The 18,753-nt window shown below is 32.4% G+C and overlaps 2 protein-coding genes across 5 annotated transcripts in view; one reads left to right on the top strand and one right to left on the bottom strand.

Annotated features, from left to right (window-relative positions):
• Positions 1–18,753, bottom strand: part of Rb1 (RB transcriptional corepressor 1) — a 150,244-nt gene that overhangs the window by 42,268 nt on the left and 89,223 nt on the right. The window lies entirely within an intron of this gene.
• Lpar6 (lysophosphatidic acid receptor 6) lies at positions 14,297–16,402 on the top strand. The gene has a single exon (XM_005330195.3). It carries the CDS (start codon positions 15,110–15,112, stop codon positions 16,142–16,144), a length of 1,035 nt encoding a protein of 344 aa, XP_005330252.1. The 5' UTR covers positions 14,297–15,109; the 3' UTR covers positions 16,145–16,402.

The raw sequence follows: 18,753 nt of genomic DNA, 5'->3' as shown, positions 1-18,753 counted from the left end.
CCTAAGCAACTCAGCAAGACCTTGTCTCAAAATAAAACATAAAAAGGGCTGAGCGTATAGCTTATGGTAAAGTACCTCTGGGTTCAATCTCTAGTAGCAAGCAAGAAAAAAAAAAAAAGTTAAAAATTTCTCCCTGGGGAAAATTTTAAAAATCGCATGGGATGATGTTATACATGCTTAGAAAGTACTGGAGTAGGGCAAAGAAAGGTGGAGTCACAGTTCCAGGAAGACCATTAGGATTGGGTAAAGATCATGTGTCAGAAAATGAGAGTTAAGGCTAAAGGTTGTGTCTTTTAAAGACAGACACAGAATCTGAAGGCTGATCCAAAATTAGAATACCATGTTATCATAGAGAAAAGCTATGATAGCTAAATATTAATACATTTAAGACCCTGAATGTTCACCTAAGCATAGGTAGGACAGAAGACAATAGATATAGGCTGTCTCTGATATTAGGGAAATTGAATTCAGAAGAAGAAAGTTCAAATTCTTGAGATAACAGGGTACTATCCAAAACATCAAAGGGTAAAAGACAAAAGCCAAGTCACAGAACAGGAAGAACAGAAGTCAGGGTGAGATCTGACTTGAAATGAAGCCATTGACCTGAGGCTTCCTTTAAAAAATGACAGCTACTTGCTGTATTTAGGTTTGAATAATACTATCAAGAAGCCAAAAACAAAACAAAGTAAGTGTTCCTACTTTATGAAGTGTCATGCAAAACAAAAATCAGAAGTAGATGCACAGAATTTTATCAAGTATAAATGCTATTTAAAGTTTTCCAATTGCCATGAAAATTCTGAGGACACAAATCTGCTGAGTGAATTTATGGGCAGTGAGGCTAGAAACAGAATGGGGAAGGCCTTTTAAAGAAGTTCATCAGTTAAGGGCTAATTTCCTGAGAAAGTCACATGATTCACTCCTTCACTTCTTTCAAGTATCCATTCAAATACCCCCTTATAAGCAAGGTCATTGTCCTCCTCAGTCTTTTAATTGTACCAGGGATTGAATCCAGAGGAACTCTTTAACCACTAAGCCACAGCCTTTTTATATTTTATTTTGAGACAGGGCCTCACTATGTTGCTGAGGCTGGCTTTGAACTTGCAATCCTCCTGCCTGAGCCTCCTGAGCCTCCTGAGCCTCCCGAGCCACTGGGATTACAGGCATGTGCCACCATCCTAGCAATGAGGTTTTCTCTGATCTTCTATACAGAAGAATAAAAAACCACCCTCCTTTTTTCCTAAGTGTATTTTTCTTCAGAAAACTTATCACCACATGACCAATTGTATAACTGCTTATTTACTGACTGCTTGTCTTTCCCATGTAAAATATAAACTCTGGGATATTTTTTTATTCACTGCTATATTCCTGGCATCTACAAAAGAATCTGGCATGCAGTTGGCACTCAATCAATATACACTATTGAATAAACAAATAAACATCATTGGAAACAGAGATGAAGATAACATAAGCAGGAAAAGTGTTTTGTGCAGTGCTGGGAATCAAACCCAGGGGCCTGATCACTTGGCTACAACTCCTCACAACATGAAAGATTTTTTTTTTAATATTTATTTTTTAGTGTAGTTGGACACAATATCTTTATTTTATTTATTTATTTATTTTTATGTGGTTCTGAAGATGAACCCAGGGCCTCGAACATGGTAGGCAAGCGCTCTACCACTAAGCTACAACCCCAGACCCAACATGAAAGATTTTTAATATGACTACCCTATCTATATTCCTAAGTATATGACAAGGACAACAATCCAGCAACCTTTTTTTTGGTCAGGTCAAAAAGGTCTACTGATGTTTAATTAAGACAATAATATCAACAAAAGTTTGTGCTTTAAAAAAGGGCTAAATTAGGGTTCTAAAAACTACTTTTTTTTTTTTTGGTACCAAGATTCAGAGGCACTCAACCACTGAGCCACATCCCCAACCTTATTTTGTATTTTTATATAGACACAGGGTCTCACTGATTTCCTTAGCGCCTCAGTGTTGCTGAGTCTGGCTTTGAAATTGTGATCCTCCTGTCTCAGCCTCTAGAGCAGGTGTACACTACCGTGCCTGGCTGAAAATCACTTTTAAAGACAAAAATGATAAATTTCTTTAGATCTTTTCCATTTGGGAATGGATTGTTAACTTTTGTTAGTTTGTTCTAACAGATTTCTTAATATAAAATGTGCCACTTAAATATTACATAAATGACAGTACAAAAGACGGATATCTTTTTCCCACTTTATAATACTGTTTAAAAAAACAAACAAAAAAAACTAGTCAAACCTATATCTTCTTTTTCCCCCCACATTTTTACTGGTGCATAATGATGGGATTTGCTGTTACATATTCCAACATACACATAATATAACTATGTAATTTGGCTAGTATCAATTCCCAGCCCTTCCCTCCTCCCTCCCACTGTCCCTTTCTTCTACTGATCTCCTTTTGATTTTCATGAGATCCCCACTCCCACAACTTTCTTTTCCTGTTTCCTAACTTCCACAAATAAGAGAAAACAAATGACCCTTGACCTTCAGAGTTTAACTTATTTTGCTTAACATAACGGTCTCAAGTTCCATTCATTTTCCTGCAAATGTCATAATTTCATTTTTATTCATGGTTGAATAAAACTCCATTGTGTATATATTCCACATTTTCTTTATCCATTCATCTGTTGATGGACATCTAGGCTATTTTCATAGTTTGGCTACTGTGAATTGTGCTGCTTTAAACATGGGTACACATGTTTCACTGTAGTATGATGACTTTAATTCTTTAGGGTAAATACTAAGGAGCGGCAGAGTTAGGTCATATGGTAGTTCCACCATACCTAGTCTTTTGAGGAACCTCCATACTGATTTTCATAGCGGTTGTACTAATTTATAATCCCACCAACAGTGTAAATGTGTTCTTTTTTCTCCATATCCTCTCTAGCATTTATTATTGTTTATATTCTTGATAACTGTCATTCTGACTGATGTGAGATGAAATCTCAGTGTTTTGATTTGCATTTCCCTAATTGCTAATGATGTTGAATTTTTTTATATTTGTTGGCTATTTGTATTTCTTCTTTTGAGAAGTATGTTTAATTCATTTGTCCATTTATTCATTGGGTTATTTGGCTTGTTGGTGTAGTTTTTTTTTTTTTTTGAGCTCTTTATATATTCTAGATATCAATCCTCTGTCAGAAGAGTAGTTAGCACAGATTTTTCTCCTACTTGGTCAGTTCTTTCTTCACATTCCTATTTGTTTCCTTTGCTGTGCAGAAGCTTTTTAATTTGTTGCCATCCCACTTATTAATATCTGTCATTATTTTCTATAATACTGTTGTTTAAAAAAACAAAAAAACTAGTCAAACCTATATCTTCTTTTCCCCCCACATTGTTATTGGTGCATAATGATGGGATTTGTTGTTACATATTCATACATACACACAATATAACTATGGAATTTAGGTGTCCTATTGAAAAAGTTCTTGCCTATGCCTGTATGCTGGAATGTTGACCCAGTTTTCTTCTAGGAGATGCATAGTTTCCCGTCTAATTCCTAGGTCTTTGATCCAGTTTGAGTTGATTTTTGTTCAGGGTGAAAGATAAAGAGCTAGCTTTATTCTTCTACATAAGATAATCACTTATACCAGCAGCATTTGTTAAAAGGCTCTCTTTCTCCAATATATGTTCTTGGCAGCTTCATCAAAGATCAGATAACTACAGATATGTGGATTTGTCTGTCTTCTGTTCTATACCATTGGTCTATGTGTCTGTTTTCATGCAAGTACCATGCAGTTTTTGTTTTCTGTAAGGTTAAGTCAGGCATTGTAATGCTTCCAACATTACTTTTGGGGCTTAGAATTGCTTTGGCTATTGTGGTTCTCTTATTCTTCTAAATGAATTGTAGGATTGTTTTTTTCTAGTTGTGAATTGGTATTTTGGTTGGAATTGCATTAAATCTGTATATTGATTTGGGTAGTACGTCCATTTTAAAAATATTAATCCTGCCTATCCATGAACATGGGAAGTCTTTCCACCTTCTGAGGTCTTCTTCAGTTTCTTTATTTAATAATGAATGTATAGTGTTTACTGTAGAGGTCTTTTGCCTCCTGGGTTAGATTTATTCCTAGTCTTTTTTGTTTTGTTTTGTTTTAGCTATTGTGAATGGAATTGTTTTCCTGATTTCTTTCTCAGCAGATTCATTGTTGAAAACCTATATCTTTTCCTTGAATCTTCAGACCTTATGTCTGAGGAAGCTTTTAGTACTCTGTTACTTTAGTATTCTTTCTTGAAGTGCTGGAACTTGAATCCAGGGCCTTGCCCACACTGAGCAAGTGCTATACCAGTGAGCTACATCCTCAGTCCTACTGTTATTTTTCAAATGTGCTTCTGTCTTTTGTTTGTATGTATGTGTGTGTTAGTGGGTATTGAACCTAGGGCCATTCTACAATTGAAGGACATCCGTAGTCCATTTTACTTTTTATTTTGAGGCAGAATCTTGCTAAATTGCCCTGGAACTTGTGATCCTACTGACTTAGATTCCTGAGTAGCAAGGATTACAGGTGCAGGCCATCAAACACTAGAATTTTAAAGGAGTCACTTTTTTTTTTTTTTTTTAACCAGGAATGGGAATTGAACCTAGAGCTTTATGATCTCTACCAATAAAGTATATCCCCAGCCCTGTTTTAAAAATTTTTCTTTGAGACAGGGTCTCAAAAAATTGTTCATGCTCAAACTTAAAAGTTTTCTATTTCAGTCTTCCAAATAGCTACAATTACATGTGGACCACTCTATCAGGCTGGAGTCACTCTTTAAAATGGAGTAATTTTTATTGGTAGTATTGATATAGGTAGAGTTTATTTTAGAATAAGTTAGAATCTACTTCCCTTCGCCCCCAAATTGTTATACTAATGTTCCATTAGCATTTATTGAATTATTCACATTTTTATTTACTGATTTGAAGTGCTAAAATTGTCATATATTAAGTTCCCTGAGGTTCTAAATCTTTAGGGTTCATTCCTGCGTTCACACTATAAATTTAAAAATGCAAATTAAATAAGATACTACCTTTGACCTATTAAAAGTCTGATAATTGTCTGGCTTATGTGATGGTATGGGGAAACAGTTACTATTGATAAAAATGCAAATTAGGAGGGGAAAATTTTTTCTTAGAAATGAAACTGCTAAGTTATGTAACCTACATACTTATACATTTCTGTAGGCAAACAAAATTAAAAGGGCATTCAATAAAAATGTTTTGGAATTTTTACTGCATTAGCCTTATATTTATAGATTTGTTCCAGGAAAACTACCTGTTACCTACTTGAGTGCTCTTTAATGGCCTTTGAGGTTTGTAGTCTTGCTTTGTTTTCATCTAGACCCTGCACTTTGTCTATTGTTTTTTTCTAAAGTATTTTACTTAATTATTGCTCTAAATTGAGTCTTTGTGTGTGTGTGTGTGTGTGTGTGTTACATTTTCCAGCTGACTGCTGTTGATATAGAAAGTATCTTAGTACAAGTGCGCTGAAAAAGCTGAACAGGAAGTAAGTTTTAAATGATATACATAATTCCTCAAAACATTTTGTTTGAATTTAAACATGTAAAATGTACTTGTTAAAATTCTTTATATGTAGGGTCAAGTTTTTTTTCTTTTCTTTTCTTTTCTTTTTTTTTTTTGAGTAGAGTTCCAAGTTTTTGTTCTTCTGTAAATCACACCAATAATGCATATTTAGGATTTTCACCATGTGTGGGGTGAGGAAATAAAGACAATTACTGCAAAGAAACCTGGGAACCAGAGAAATCAATTTTCCTAGTTTATGCTAATCCCTCACATCTTTTACAGACTTACACACACAACTAATGCAATGAAAAAAATTTCAAGAACTTGCCTCTGAGTCATTTCGAAGCATTGAAACTTGGTTTTATTTATTTATTTTCTGTTTATTTATTTTTGCATACTGAAACTGGGCTACATTTCCCAGCTCTTTTTATTTACTTATTTTTTAAATATTTATTTTTTAGTTTTAGGTGAACACAATATCTTTATTTTGTTTCTATGTGGTGCTGAGAATCGAACCCAGTGCCTCATGCATGCTAGGCAAGCACGCTACCATTTGAGCCACATCCCCAGCCCCTCTTTTTATTTTTAAGACAATGTCCCACTAAGTTGCCCAGACTGGCCTTGAACTTGTGATCTTCCTGCCTCAGCCTCTCAAGTAGCTGAGATTATAGTCATATACTAAATGCCTGACTGAACTTGGTTTTAATAAAAACAACTGTTTTGTGGTTTTTTTGCCTTTATGTGTCATAACATTACACTAATATGTATAACTAGTAATATAAATCTAGAAGCAAACATGCCTGGACTTTTTATATGTATATAATTTCAATACTGGGAGCAAAAAAAATTAAGTATTTCAGAGAATAGCTTTCTAGACACCAGTATTCATTTTCTGAAGCATTCTGACAGAGCCATCCTACCCAACCCTCAGTAAAGTTTTTTTTTAAGTCAATAAATGCTTATTGAAATAAACTGAAGAATACCTGAATTTCTGATAATAAACTATGCTGCAAGAAGTTAAATTTAGCTGTACACATGCCTGTAATCCCAGCTACACGGGAGGATGAAGCAGGAGAATCAGAAGTTCTAGACCAGCCTAGGCAACTAAGTAGATGATTCTACCTCAAAATAAAAAGTAAAAAGGGCTGGGATGTAGCTCAGTGGTAGAGTGCCTGCCTAGCATGTTTGAGACCCTGAGTTCAATCCTCAGTACCATAAAAATAAATAAGTATATAAAAATAAGAAGATGTTAACTTTACTGTTCATGGGAAAACCATGTTCTAATGATTATTAAAAAACAGATATATTTTATCCTCTGTATAAAATTTGGTACAATACTATGTACAAATGCAAACAATTTCTAAATAAATGAAGATGAAGCTAAAAATGAGAATGGTTGTCATATTATTTTAATCTACAGATAAATGGAAATTCCTGAGATTAAATTGTGGCCATAATATTAAAATTTAATGTTTCAAAAACATTTATAAAACTTATATATATATATTTTAAAAATCTCCTATTTGTTAATATTCACCTAAGCTATGAACCAAATTTCTGATTTTTGTGTCAGGAAAAAAAAAGTTGGAAGCTACCTGTATATAGTAGGAAAACCTGAATAATGTAAAGAAACTAGAATTCTAGTTCCAGCTCTGGCAATAATCAACTATGTTTAAAAATCTTAGGAATATGTTTCTCACCTGTTCGATTTCCCCAGTTGTACTTGAGTGATTGGAAGAAGAGCAGAATGACTTAAAGAAAATAAATAATGCATTGTAATGGGCACAAAGCTAGTTTTGTTCTAAAATTTAGAATCCAATGCTTCCTCCAACGTTGGAGAGTACCAAGTCTAATGTGTTAACTACTAAACAAACTCAGAAAGACTGTGTCTGTGTCTGAGATTCAAGTCTGCTGTGCATTTTCAGTGTCAAAATGTGTGAAATGGCCACTTCTCCATCTTGAATATAAAAAGCACAGGAACTCTACTTGTCAAGAAAACAAATCTATTCTTCTGTCTTCCTACAATCCTCTTTACCTCTGTAACACTAAGATATTATAGCCTATTTCAACTACAATAGTATTTTTTAGAGATTTAAAATCAAGATGTATTTTCACTTAATTTTGTTCCGAAAACCACTGTAAGGTCAGAAAGGCATGTTGTATTTATTCTATAGTTCAGCATAAACTACTAAATGTAAAGCCCAAATTTAGAAATCAAAGACTTTAAATTTCAAGTTCAGAGTACTTCCTATTCTCCCTTTAGGCATGTACTTACAGAGTTGTATTTCTTCATCTGACAACATACATAAGGAACTGGGTTGGGTACTTAAGAGTCTCTAGTTCTGGCTTCATTATTCACCATCATTCCACTCACTGTAATCCTAGACAAGTCACAACTCTTAAATTTGTTTCTTCATCATTTGTTCTGTCATTCAAATTTGTGTGAAAATTAAATTATCGAGAAAGCTAAGAACTAAAAAGAATTCCAGAGATCTAATTCAATACTCTCTTTTTTACAAATATATAATAGTTAATTATTTGCTTAAAGTCACATTAACTTTTAATAGCTAGAATTAGAATCCAGGTCATTTAAGACCTATTTATTTTGGTTCTTTTCACTATATGCTTTGCTGTTTCTAAAGTAGTTTTTGGAAACTGAAACCCATCTCGTCATTCTCAACTCTAGGAATTCAGAATAGTTATAGATTATGCCATTTTCTTGAGAGAACGGAGAAAAATAATCACTCAAATAATTTTGGCTGAGTAAGGCAACATGGCTGTACTTAATGGGACTGCACAAAGGAATTGTTACCAGAATTGGCTCTAGCTTATAAGACCTAAAATTTGAAATTTTCATTCAACTATAAAGCTCTGAATGTCCTTTACTGTACTGGTAGACTTTCATATCTATCTCTCATTTTTATATATATATATAAATAAATTAGTTCTCTCTTTATAAATATAAACACACACACACACACACACAAGTTGTTGATGGACCTTTATTTAATTTATTTATATGTGGTGCTGAGAATCGAACTTAGGTGCCTCACACATGCTAGGCAAGGGCTCTACCACTGAGCCACAACTCCAACCCAACTTTCATCTCTATTCTGTGCAAAAATTTACTGATGTTTTGTCCTGCAATTATTTCTTTGTTTTTAAATCTGAAGTGGATTGCATGAATGTCTTAAAAGCAAGACAAAGCAGAGTACAGAAGTACAAAAAGGACTGAGAAAACTCGACAGAACAATATGATAGGATTTTAAGAGGTGGTGCTGAGGGAGAAGGAACAAGCAAAGATAGGAAAATAAATAATAAATAAGGAAGAAGTAACAATTAAAATGTAGTAGAGATAAATGTGCTTACTCAAGTTTTAAATCTTACACCACAACAATGTTCCTGATCCTCTTAATTCCTTTACCTTCTTTGCTTGTATCTGCTTTAGCCATCATTTCCAACCACTTTTACTTTGCTCATTAATCATCATTAATAATCCTTTAAATCTTTCCTCTTTTACTCCCACCCAACTCTACAAACAGGTTTAGTCCTTTGAACCTGCATAGATGACTAATGCTCCAGTAAAAAGTAACATAAAGTATTACCTACAATAATAACAGGCAATTAAGTCACTTCCAAAAGACATCAACAGACTTACAGTAATACTAAATTTGTCAAAAATGTAATAAATTTTCCAGTTGGTGTAAAAGATCTTTTCATAGAAAATAAATATATTCATATTTTGTCTACCTAAACTAAAAATGTCCATTTATCAAATTGAAAATGTTTTGTTTCTAAACCTAAATAAAAAATATATTGTAAATAAATTGGCTTCAAAAGAATCCAAATGAGAAAACTGCTTTTTTCATAAGTGTAAATTAGAAAAGAACTCAAAAGATTCACATCTCACCATGGCAAACATTTGCTTCATTTAAAACTAGTAAACATAGAAGAATTTTTTCTTACATTTAAGCTGTGTGTGTGTGTGTGTGTGTGTGTGTGTGTGTGTGTGTGTGTAGTCTTGGGAATTAAACTCTGGGCCTTATACACAATAAGCAAGTACTCTACCACTGTGTTACATTTCCAGTCCTCTCTAACATTTAAAATACTACTCTTCAACACGTTCTTTTGAACAGGAACACATTTATTTTAGCTTAAGTTTCACATACTCTCTCATTCTTTTTATTTTTTGGAACATCCCCTATTCTTTATGTTATTTTAGATACAACTCCAATAATAGCTTTCAAAACTTTTAATGAGATATTAATTTAAGGTTCTGATCAATTCGACAGTATTTCCAAAAAGCTCACAGTAAAAGAATATGGATGGAAGATTACTTAAAAGGAGAGATCTTTTAAGAAAGAAAACTGTAGAAATACATAGGATATACAGGAAAGGGTTTTTTCATTTAATCTTTTTTTTTAATATTTATTTTTTAGTTGTAGTTGTCAACACCTTTATTTTATTTATTTACTTTTATGTGGTGCAAAGGATCGAACCCAGGGCCTGCCACGTGCTAGGCAAGCACTCTACCACTGAGCCACAACTCCAGCTCATTTAATCTTTATAGTAATGCAAAATAGAAAATCTTCTCATTAGACTCTAGGCTGAAACAAAAAATACTTCATATACATTTCCTTGTATAGCCTGGTTTCAAAATCAGGAAGTCCTTAAACACTAAGAATAAAAAATTATTCATTTGTTTTACCTTAAAGTGAAAAAACCCAATGTGGCCGCTTAAACATTCAAAGTATTCAAAGAATCAGAATCAGATATGGAAGCAGGAAGAGACCTTTGTACAGTCCAACTTCCTTCTTGTTACAGTCAAGAAAGCAGACTCCTAGAATTGTCAAATGATGGACTATCCAGCTTTTCTGATTCTCTCTCTAATACTCTTTGTACAACACTCTCACACTTTTCTATTATATATATATATATATGTATATATATGTATTATATATGTATGTTTTTACATATAATATACATATGTATGTATTTTACAGTCTAGAGTCTTTCTAGTTTGTCCCTTTATAAAGAAAAACTTTCAAAATATTTCACAGATATTTCCAGATACTTCAGAGGAATAGCCTGCAGGACTTGTTGAGACTACATTTCTTCAGATCTGATTTTCTTATCTGTTTTTAGTCACAGTGCTTCAGAATTTCAGAAAGGTTATGAAACCAGTCCCCAACTAGGGCAGAGGTGGGGGTCAGCCTATACAAAAGGGTTTCAGAGATGTCAAGGTTCCCAGGTGCAGATCCTATACACTAAGACTGTCAAACTTACTTCAGTATTAAACCAAATCACCACATATAATTAATCTACTAATAAATAATATGTTTCCCCAGAATTTGACATTTGGTGCTTGCAAAAAGAACTTAAAAATTATAATTGGGCCACCATGCCTGGAGACAGTATATTCATTTTCAAAATTATAATTTTTAAGTTCTCTTTGCAAACAAGAAGAGAATAAATGCATGATTAGTTTATTCATTCATGAGTTGATCTGTGACAGTCTAGTAGGGGGCAAGTGGAAGACAGTAGGACTAGAAATAGGAAGATTAGATAACACATTATAATAATCATATAGATAGAGTGACTGGGTTTATCTTTAAAAAATGGCAGTGAGAATGAAAAGGCGGCAAGATAAAACTGATATTACTATCAAGTTCAGAAATAGGTAGAGAAAGAAAAGAATGGTTGAGAAACCCTTTACACTTTATTTATACTGGTGTTCAATAAAGTTTCACACAACATAGTTTTGAGCCTAACTTGGAATCCAATATTAGCAAATCATATTCTCTGTCTTATCAGAGCTACAGTTACACTAAAATTTAGTGAAGAACTCAGTAGTTACCCAAATCCTTAAACTGATAGTTAAAATTTTCTCAAAATACTTTGATTTTTTAAAAAAATTACGCAACTAAAAGATTTAGACCACTACTGCACTGATAAAACAGAACTACTTTACAGGCTAGGTTATTTAGCCAGCTTCTTAAGGTATTAAATTTTAAAAAGTGATGAGTTACATATTGAGATTTAGTATATTTCAAATTGGTTTCTTTGAAAACTATATTTCAAATAAATTGTACATGTATATTACTATAATAGTCCTGAATAAAATTTGTCTTTACCACTGCAACTTCTGATTCTGATTTTTTTATTTTATTCTCCCCGAAAAATCCATACAAGAACTGATTCCCAGACTTCTAGAAATGTACAAATAACAGATTGCCTACCAAATAGAAAAGCACATATTAAATATATTTAATGCCCTGGATTTGCTGAACTCTCTTTGTAAGTAATTATTTTAAATAATCTTAACTTAAGGATTTTTTAAGATATCAGATTTCACTTTGGTTCCTTAGGCTAGAAGTCAAATAAACTAATTAAAAAAAAATCAGAAAACCAGCTTTCAATTACGTTGATCCTGTTGAAATAGCCCCTTTGCTACTGCTCTTCGTCAGTAAAAACAAGTTTCAACAAAATTCAAGTTTATTGATATGAATCATCAGCAAACATTAAGTGTCTACTAAGGGTCAAGAAATGTGCTGAGAATCAGAAACACAAACATATACTAATATATTGATAATAATGAAACACTTAATTCACAAATAGTGATCTATTCATTTTTAAGCACCAATAACTCAGAAATGAAAAGACTACAAATGAACATTTAAATAAACATCAAGTCAAGTGAATAACAACAATATGTAGAAGAATATTCAAGTTTTAGAATACTCTTTGATAAAGTTCTATACTCAAAATGAAAGTAAAAGCAGACAAGGTCAGGGCATATAATTGCATACGTTGCATTATTTAAAGATGACTAAAAAGGAGACTATAAATTTGAAAGTACCTACTAAGATTTTTGTTTTTCTAAAATATTAACTGAAAATTTTTCTCCAGTGAGAATATAAGTTTATTAACTACTTCTTTTTTCATTACTGCCTACTCAAAGTTTCTACCAGCCTTCTAATATAAACACATACACATTTTTCCACACCAAAAGTAATACAAAGAAATTCAGACCCTCAATGTTTTAAGTCTATTGGTTATAAATAACTCATGTTTTCATAAATTTGATTGTAAATTAATTTCCTAGTAAAAAAAAATAGAAATAGATTACAACTTATCAACAAAAGTTGCTGAGCATGAAAGCAGTTTAAATTTAAAAGGTGCAAAACAGTATAAAACATGTTACTGTAACCTTTTTAAAGTTAACTAAGTAATTTATGAAGGAAAGATAAATTTCTCTAAAATTCCTAAAAGTAAGAGTTTTGATCCAAACTGAACAAAATTAAAAAACACAACTGGATCTAGCCTTTTCAGAAAAAATTAGTGGGTGGGGATATAGCTCAGTGATAGAGCATGTGTTTAGCAGATTTAGAACACTGCTGGATTCAACCCCTGATACCAAAAAAAAAAAAAAAAAAAGTAGTTTAAAACAAGAAAAAAATGTGTGTTAGTTTGTAATAGCTTCAGTCCTTTGGGAATTAACATTTACAACCAATTACTATAACCCCACCATATATGTACTTCTGATTTGGTGTGTTTTAAGATATGAATATACAAGCTGGGTACAGTGGCCTATAATCACTACTACTCAGGAGGCGGGGGCAAAAGGATGGTAACTTCTAGGCCAGCCTAGGCAACTTAGCAAGACTTTATCTAAAAATAAAAATAGGGCTAGGAATGTACCTCGGTGGTAGAGCACTTGTCTAGCATGCATAAGACCCTGGGTTCATCCCTAGTACTACAAAAAGTAAATAAATAAGAGTATATTCTAAATATAATTATATAGCAAAACCATTTATGGGAAAGTTTAAATGAAAACAAGATGTAAAATACATTCCAACATATAGTTAATATAGTATTAAGGGGACTCAGGGAAGAGTTACAGGAAAACAAACATAAAATTATTATTAGCCAAGTATTAGAATTCATTCTCCAAGAGTTATTTCAATCAATTTAGAGGTAAAACTTTGATTTAAAAAATGCACCTTCATTTGTGCTTAAATCATAGGTAAAATAAGATTAGTACACCAAAATCAAAGATAAACTTTTTTGGTGGGGAAGGCTGGGTAAGGAACCCAGGCCTTAACAAGCTAGCTAAGCACATGTTCTAAACATATGCTCTACCACTGAGCTATACCTCCAACAAAAATAAACATTCTTAAATTTATTATTTGGTGAAAGGGGTAATTTAAAAATTGAAATAACTCTAAAATATTAATTCAGCTTCATAGGAAAGAGAAATGTTAGCAAATTATTTATCAAAACCTAAAGAGACACAGGATTAAAGCTACTTACAATCATACCAATTAAGATAAATCTTAAAACGTAATTAGAAAAAAACAGAAGCCAAGAGTGGAAGCACTGTCATTGGTTTCTCAGTTAAATCCTTTATATATAAAAGTTTAAAGGTCTCTCTTTCACAGACATTAAACAGTTCTTTAAAATGCCATGTTAAGACATTACTAAAAATCTGAATTTGATACATTCATATAATATTTATTTCTAAAAAAAAAATCATATCCTAAATACAAAAGCAACAGAATAAGAGAAACAGGCTTGAACTGTTTTTCCCCCTCTCTCAGTTATTACCACCCAAGCAAAACAAAACAAAAACAACTCTTCAGAGGTTGCCAGAACCCCAGAAGGCATTTCCACATAAAAGAGTTAATGGGCAGCTGGCCCAACTAACTAACCAGTGACCATTTGCAAGCCTCCTAGGTATATTCCCAGCAGAAACATTATCAGATTAAAGGAACTGCAAACAAACTGGGCTGAAACCTTTCTTTGTCCAAACCCAGCCTCTTCTTCCTGTGATGTCATATTACAAATCCAGCAAGCCTTTCTTTTTTCACTTCAGAGAAAGCTCATCTCACAATACAGCTGGCAACCGTGAAAAAGGACTCAATTCAACAAGAGCTAACTTGCTTAGGAATTTACTTCAGAACTTTCAAAAGATTCTTCTGCTTGTGGCCATCTAGAATCTACTGCAGGAATACCAGAAAGGAAAACATCATTTAAAAGAAGCAAGAAAGAAAAAAGGACTAATTGGGAATGTTTAAGTCTCTGAAACTCTGCATTGAAAAGCAAAATAAGATTAATCATTTAAGCTTAAACATTGTGGATTGTAAAGGAACTCTGATTCTGAAATACTCATCTTGACTACTGAAATACAAGTTTATAAGACAAAGAGCTGTGTACCATCTTAGAACACAGCTTTTCTTTTCATTTGCAATCCTGTGGATTGGCTTCACTGACTGCATTTTCCCATCAGTTAACTAAAGCTTGGATTCATGGATTTTCTGGAGACTAGAAAATAAAAATATTTTCCTGTTCTTCATCTACTGGAAACTTTACAACAACAAGTTTCATGTTTCTTTCATATATTTTGGAGAAAAAGGAAATATTTATAAAACCACCCAAAGATCCAAATAATTTGCGAATAAACTGGATGTTATAGTGGTCGCAATCTGAATATCAAAGGAGACTACAGCCAGGGACCAGGGACCTACGGAATTTCTTACTGTAAGTTGGAAGTGCCTTTATAATGGTAAGCGCTAACAGCTCTCAATGCCCCTATGATGACTCCTTTAAGTACACTTTATATGGGTGCATGTTCAGCATGGTGTTTGTGCTTGGCTTAATATCCAATTGTGTTGCCATATACATTTTCATCTGCACCCTCAAAGTGCGAAATGAAACTACCACATACATGATTAACTTGGCAATGTCAGACTTGCTTTTCGTTTTTACTTTACCCTTCAGGATTTTCTACTTTGCAACACGAAATTGGCCATTTGGAGATTTGCTTTGTAAGATTTCTGTGATGTTGTTTTATACCAACATGTATGGAAGCATTCTGTTCTTAACCTGCATTAGTGTAGATCGATTTCTGGCAATTGTCTACCCATTTAAGTCAAAGACTCTAAGAACCAAACGAAATGCAAAGTTTGTTTGCATTGCTGTGTGGTTAACTGTGATCGGAGGAAGTGCACCAGCAGTTTTTTTTCAGTCTACCCACTCTCGGGGCAACAATACCTCAGAAGCCTGCTTTGAAAACTTTCCAGAAGCTACTTGGAAAACATATCTTTCAAGGATTGTAATTTTCATCGAAATAGTGGGATTTTTTATTCCTCTAATTTTGAACGTAACTTGTTCTAGTATGGTGCTAAGAACTTTAAATAAACCTGTTACATTAAGTAGAAGCAAAATAAACAAAACTAAGGTTTTAAAAATGATTTTTGTTCATTTGGTCATATTCTGTTTCTGTTTTGTGCCTTATAATATCAATCTTATTTTATATTCTCTTATGAGAACACATACACTTGTTAATTGCTCAGTAGTGGCAGCTGTAAGGACAATGTATCCCATCACTCTCTGCATTGCTGTTTCCAACTGTTGTTTTGACCCTATAGTTTACTATTTTACATCGGACACTATTCAGAATTCAATAAAAATGAAAAACTGGTCTGTTAGGAGAACTGACTACAGATTCTCTGAAGTTCAAGGCACAGAGAATTTTATTCAACACAATCTACAGACCTTAAAAAGTAAGATATTTGACAATGAATCTACAATATAAGCTGCCTGAACTAAAACCACTGGAACTTCACTGGGACAGAACCTCCAAGTTCCTTCAACTGTGAAAAGTGTTCTCTTGGAAAACTATTTCTCCTGACCTCCAAAAGACAACACATGGACATTTTAATGTTTTTAAAGAAAATTTGTACTCAATGTGTTAAGCATTAAAATATACTCTATTCTTGTATACTACATTTTATTTTTTCTGAGCCACTTTAACTTGTTCCTTCTTCATTAAAATAAATCTCTAAAAAATTTATTCAAAGTCTAAAATTGACTATGATTTAAGTCATGTGGTGACCATCTATATACTGATTTTTATATTAAATGATTTACTCATACTAGAAGTTTTAAGTATTTAATATTTATTAAATATTTCATTTTGAATTAAAACTACTAATCATGTATCTTAAATTATAAATGAGAAAAGAGTAATTTAAAATAATAGTTTTTATTATAGGATTTCTCAAAAATAGTTACAAATGTAGTCTTCTGTAGAATGACATACTAACACTATTGAAGATACTTAAGCAGTGCCACTGATAGATGGTATTTAAGGGTTTTATCTTTGAAGGTAATTCATTAAAAGAAGATGCTGTCAAACTATACAATATCCTTTGAAATTACCACTTTAATTCATTTTTCTGGATATAAAACCCAATTTCAAAATGATATATGCCACAATAATTGAGAACAAAAAAGTAATATTATTTTGCTAAGTAAATTTTTAAAAAATAAAATGCTACTAGAGGTAAATTTTTTAGTTCATTTATGTACAATAAAGAGTATGTTAGATTTTGAGTATGTTAGATCAGAGAAACACCAGAGGTAGTGAAATACAATATTTAGTACTTAGAAAGTGATATTCAACATATTTTTTATTTTGCTTCCCTCTTCTGACCATTTGAAGCCAAATACTGAATTGTAGAAATTGTTGTTTAAAGTAGCAAAATGTTAATATATAGCAAAATAATGCATGTCAAATAGTTTTATTAAGAACACAGTTCCTTATATAAAAATCAACAAAACAAAACATATAATAAAACACAATCACATTTTCATTATAAAACAAAAAGGGCAAGGCTTTGAGCTATATTTCAGAAAAAAAAAGCATAACTACACAAAAACTCTCAGTTTTCTTTCCCCCCCCCCCCCAAATCCAATTCAAAGTTAACTACAACAGAATGTCTTCTACATGAGAAAAAGGACATGTGATTGAATCCATCATTCAACCTATCTGGTTTTCACCATCTTAGTTTTTCGAAACCTGGATGCAACCTAGACAAATTTTAAGATGTACATTTGATATTTACTACTCTCTGGGTTTGGGCTACAATGACTTGTGACAAATCACAATGATTTGCTAGATTAGTAAATTCATTTTCAGTAAACTAATTGTGGGGGATTTTATTTAGGGATCTGGTTTCTTTTAGGTAAACTTAAAGCCAAACAAAATTAATGAAAAAATTAAGCCTGGTCCTTTATATTCCAAGAGAAGTGTGTGTGTGTTATATAAGATTTTTAAATTTCATACCACACTCCAGAAAAGATATTCATTAAGCACTTTTAAATGTGTATTTTGGAGTTGAAAAGCAACTAACAACCTACCCATCTAAAAGAAGCAGAGAGTTACATAACTTTGAGATTTCTCAGACCATTCCTCTGCTTAAAGATCTGTGAGTAAACCCAAGGTAAGATCACAAACCATGAATATTACTTTAAAATATTAGCAAAATACTAACTAGAGAGTTGTTAATACTATGATTACTAGAGAAATTTTTGTTGCCCTCTTGTCAGTAGGAGGGTACATGAATCAAGTTCTTAAGATTCTTCATAATTTGATATACAGCTGACACTTGTTTTCTCATCTGGAACCTCAAATATGGAATACATCTTATCTCTATAGACAGAGTACTAGAACAAAAATAAAGTTATTTTCCTTTGTTAGTGTTACAATTTAAGGTAAACTACATATTCCAAGGATTTTCTCTTTCCTCTTTATTCAAAAATATCTATAATAAAATTAGAACTGAAGATTTTACTTTTTACTTTTGAGCCCTTCCCTTCCCCTGGAAAAAGCTGTCGTTGCTTTTAACATCTTCATAAAAGTAGATTATTAGCTAATCTTCCTTCATATGTCAACTTTCTTCAGAGGAACACAATAAGAGGAGAGAGTTTTTCAGGGTTTGAAAACAGCTTTACAGCATCCTAATAATTGGTTATGAACCTAAAAATTATCTTTTCTTAGAAAATACCAACTGAGTAACTAATCCACAAAATAAATGTCCTGTGCATAATGTATTAGTAGAAAATTAAAAGAAGGAAGAAACTGAAGACCCAATAAGAAAACCTTAATATTTACATTCAAAATACTGAAAATAAATTTGAAGTATAAATCATAATCATAGGTACTGATAATTAAAAGAATTAGCCACTAAGTTGAGGAACAGAAAATAGAAAATGATGTTAACTTCATCTTTCCAACTGACAAACATTTGATTTATGAATGGAAATAGCTTTTAAGAGTCTAGAGCAATTGCTTTTTGATGCTGCAATCTTGGACCCCTGATGAACCAGATACTTTGTTTTTTGTTAATATAGTAAATTACT

Source organism: Ictidomys tridecemlineatus, chromosome 6, assembly GCF_052094955.1.
Source record: "Ictidomys tridecemlineatus isolate mIctTri1 chromosome 6, mIctTri1.hap1, whole genome shotgun sequence".
Classification (NCBI taxonomy): domain Eukaryota; kingdom Metazoa; phylum Chordata; class Mammalia; order Rodentia; family Sciuridae; genus Ictidomys; species Ictidomys tridecemlineatus.
The sequence above is the reverse complement of the archived record's forward strand: the minus strand, read 5'-3'. Positions and strand labels throughout refer to the sequence as shown.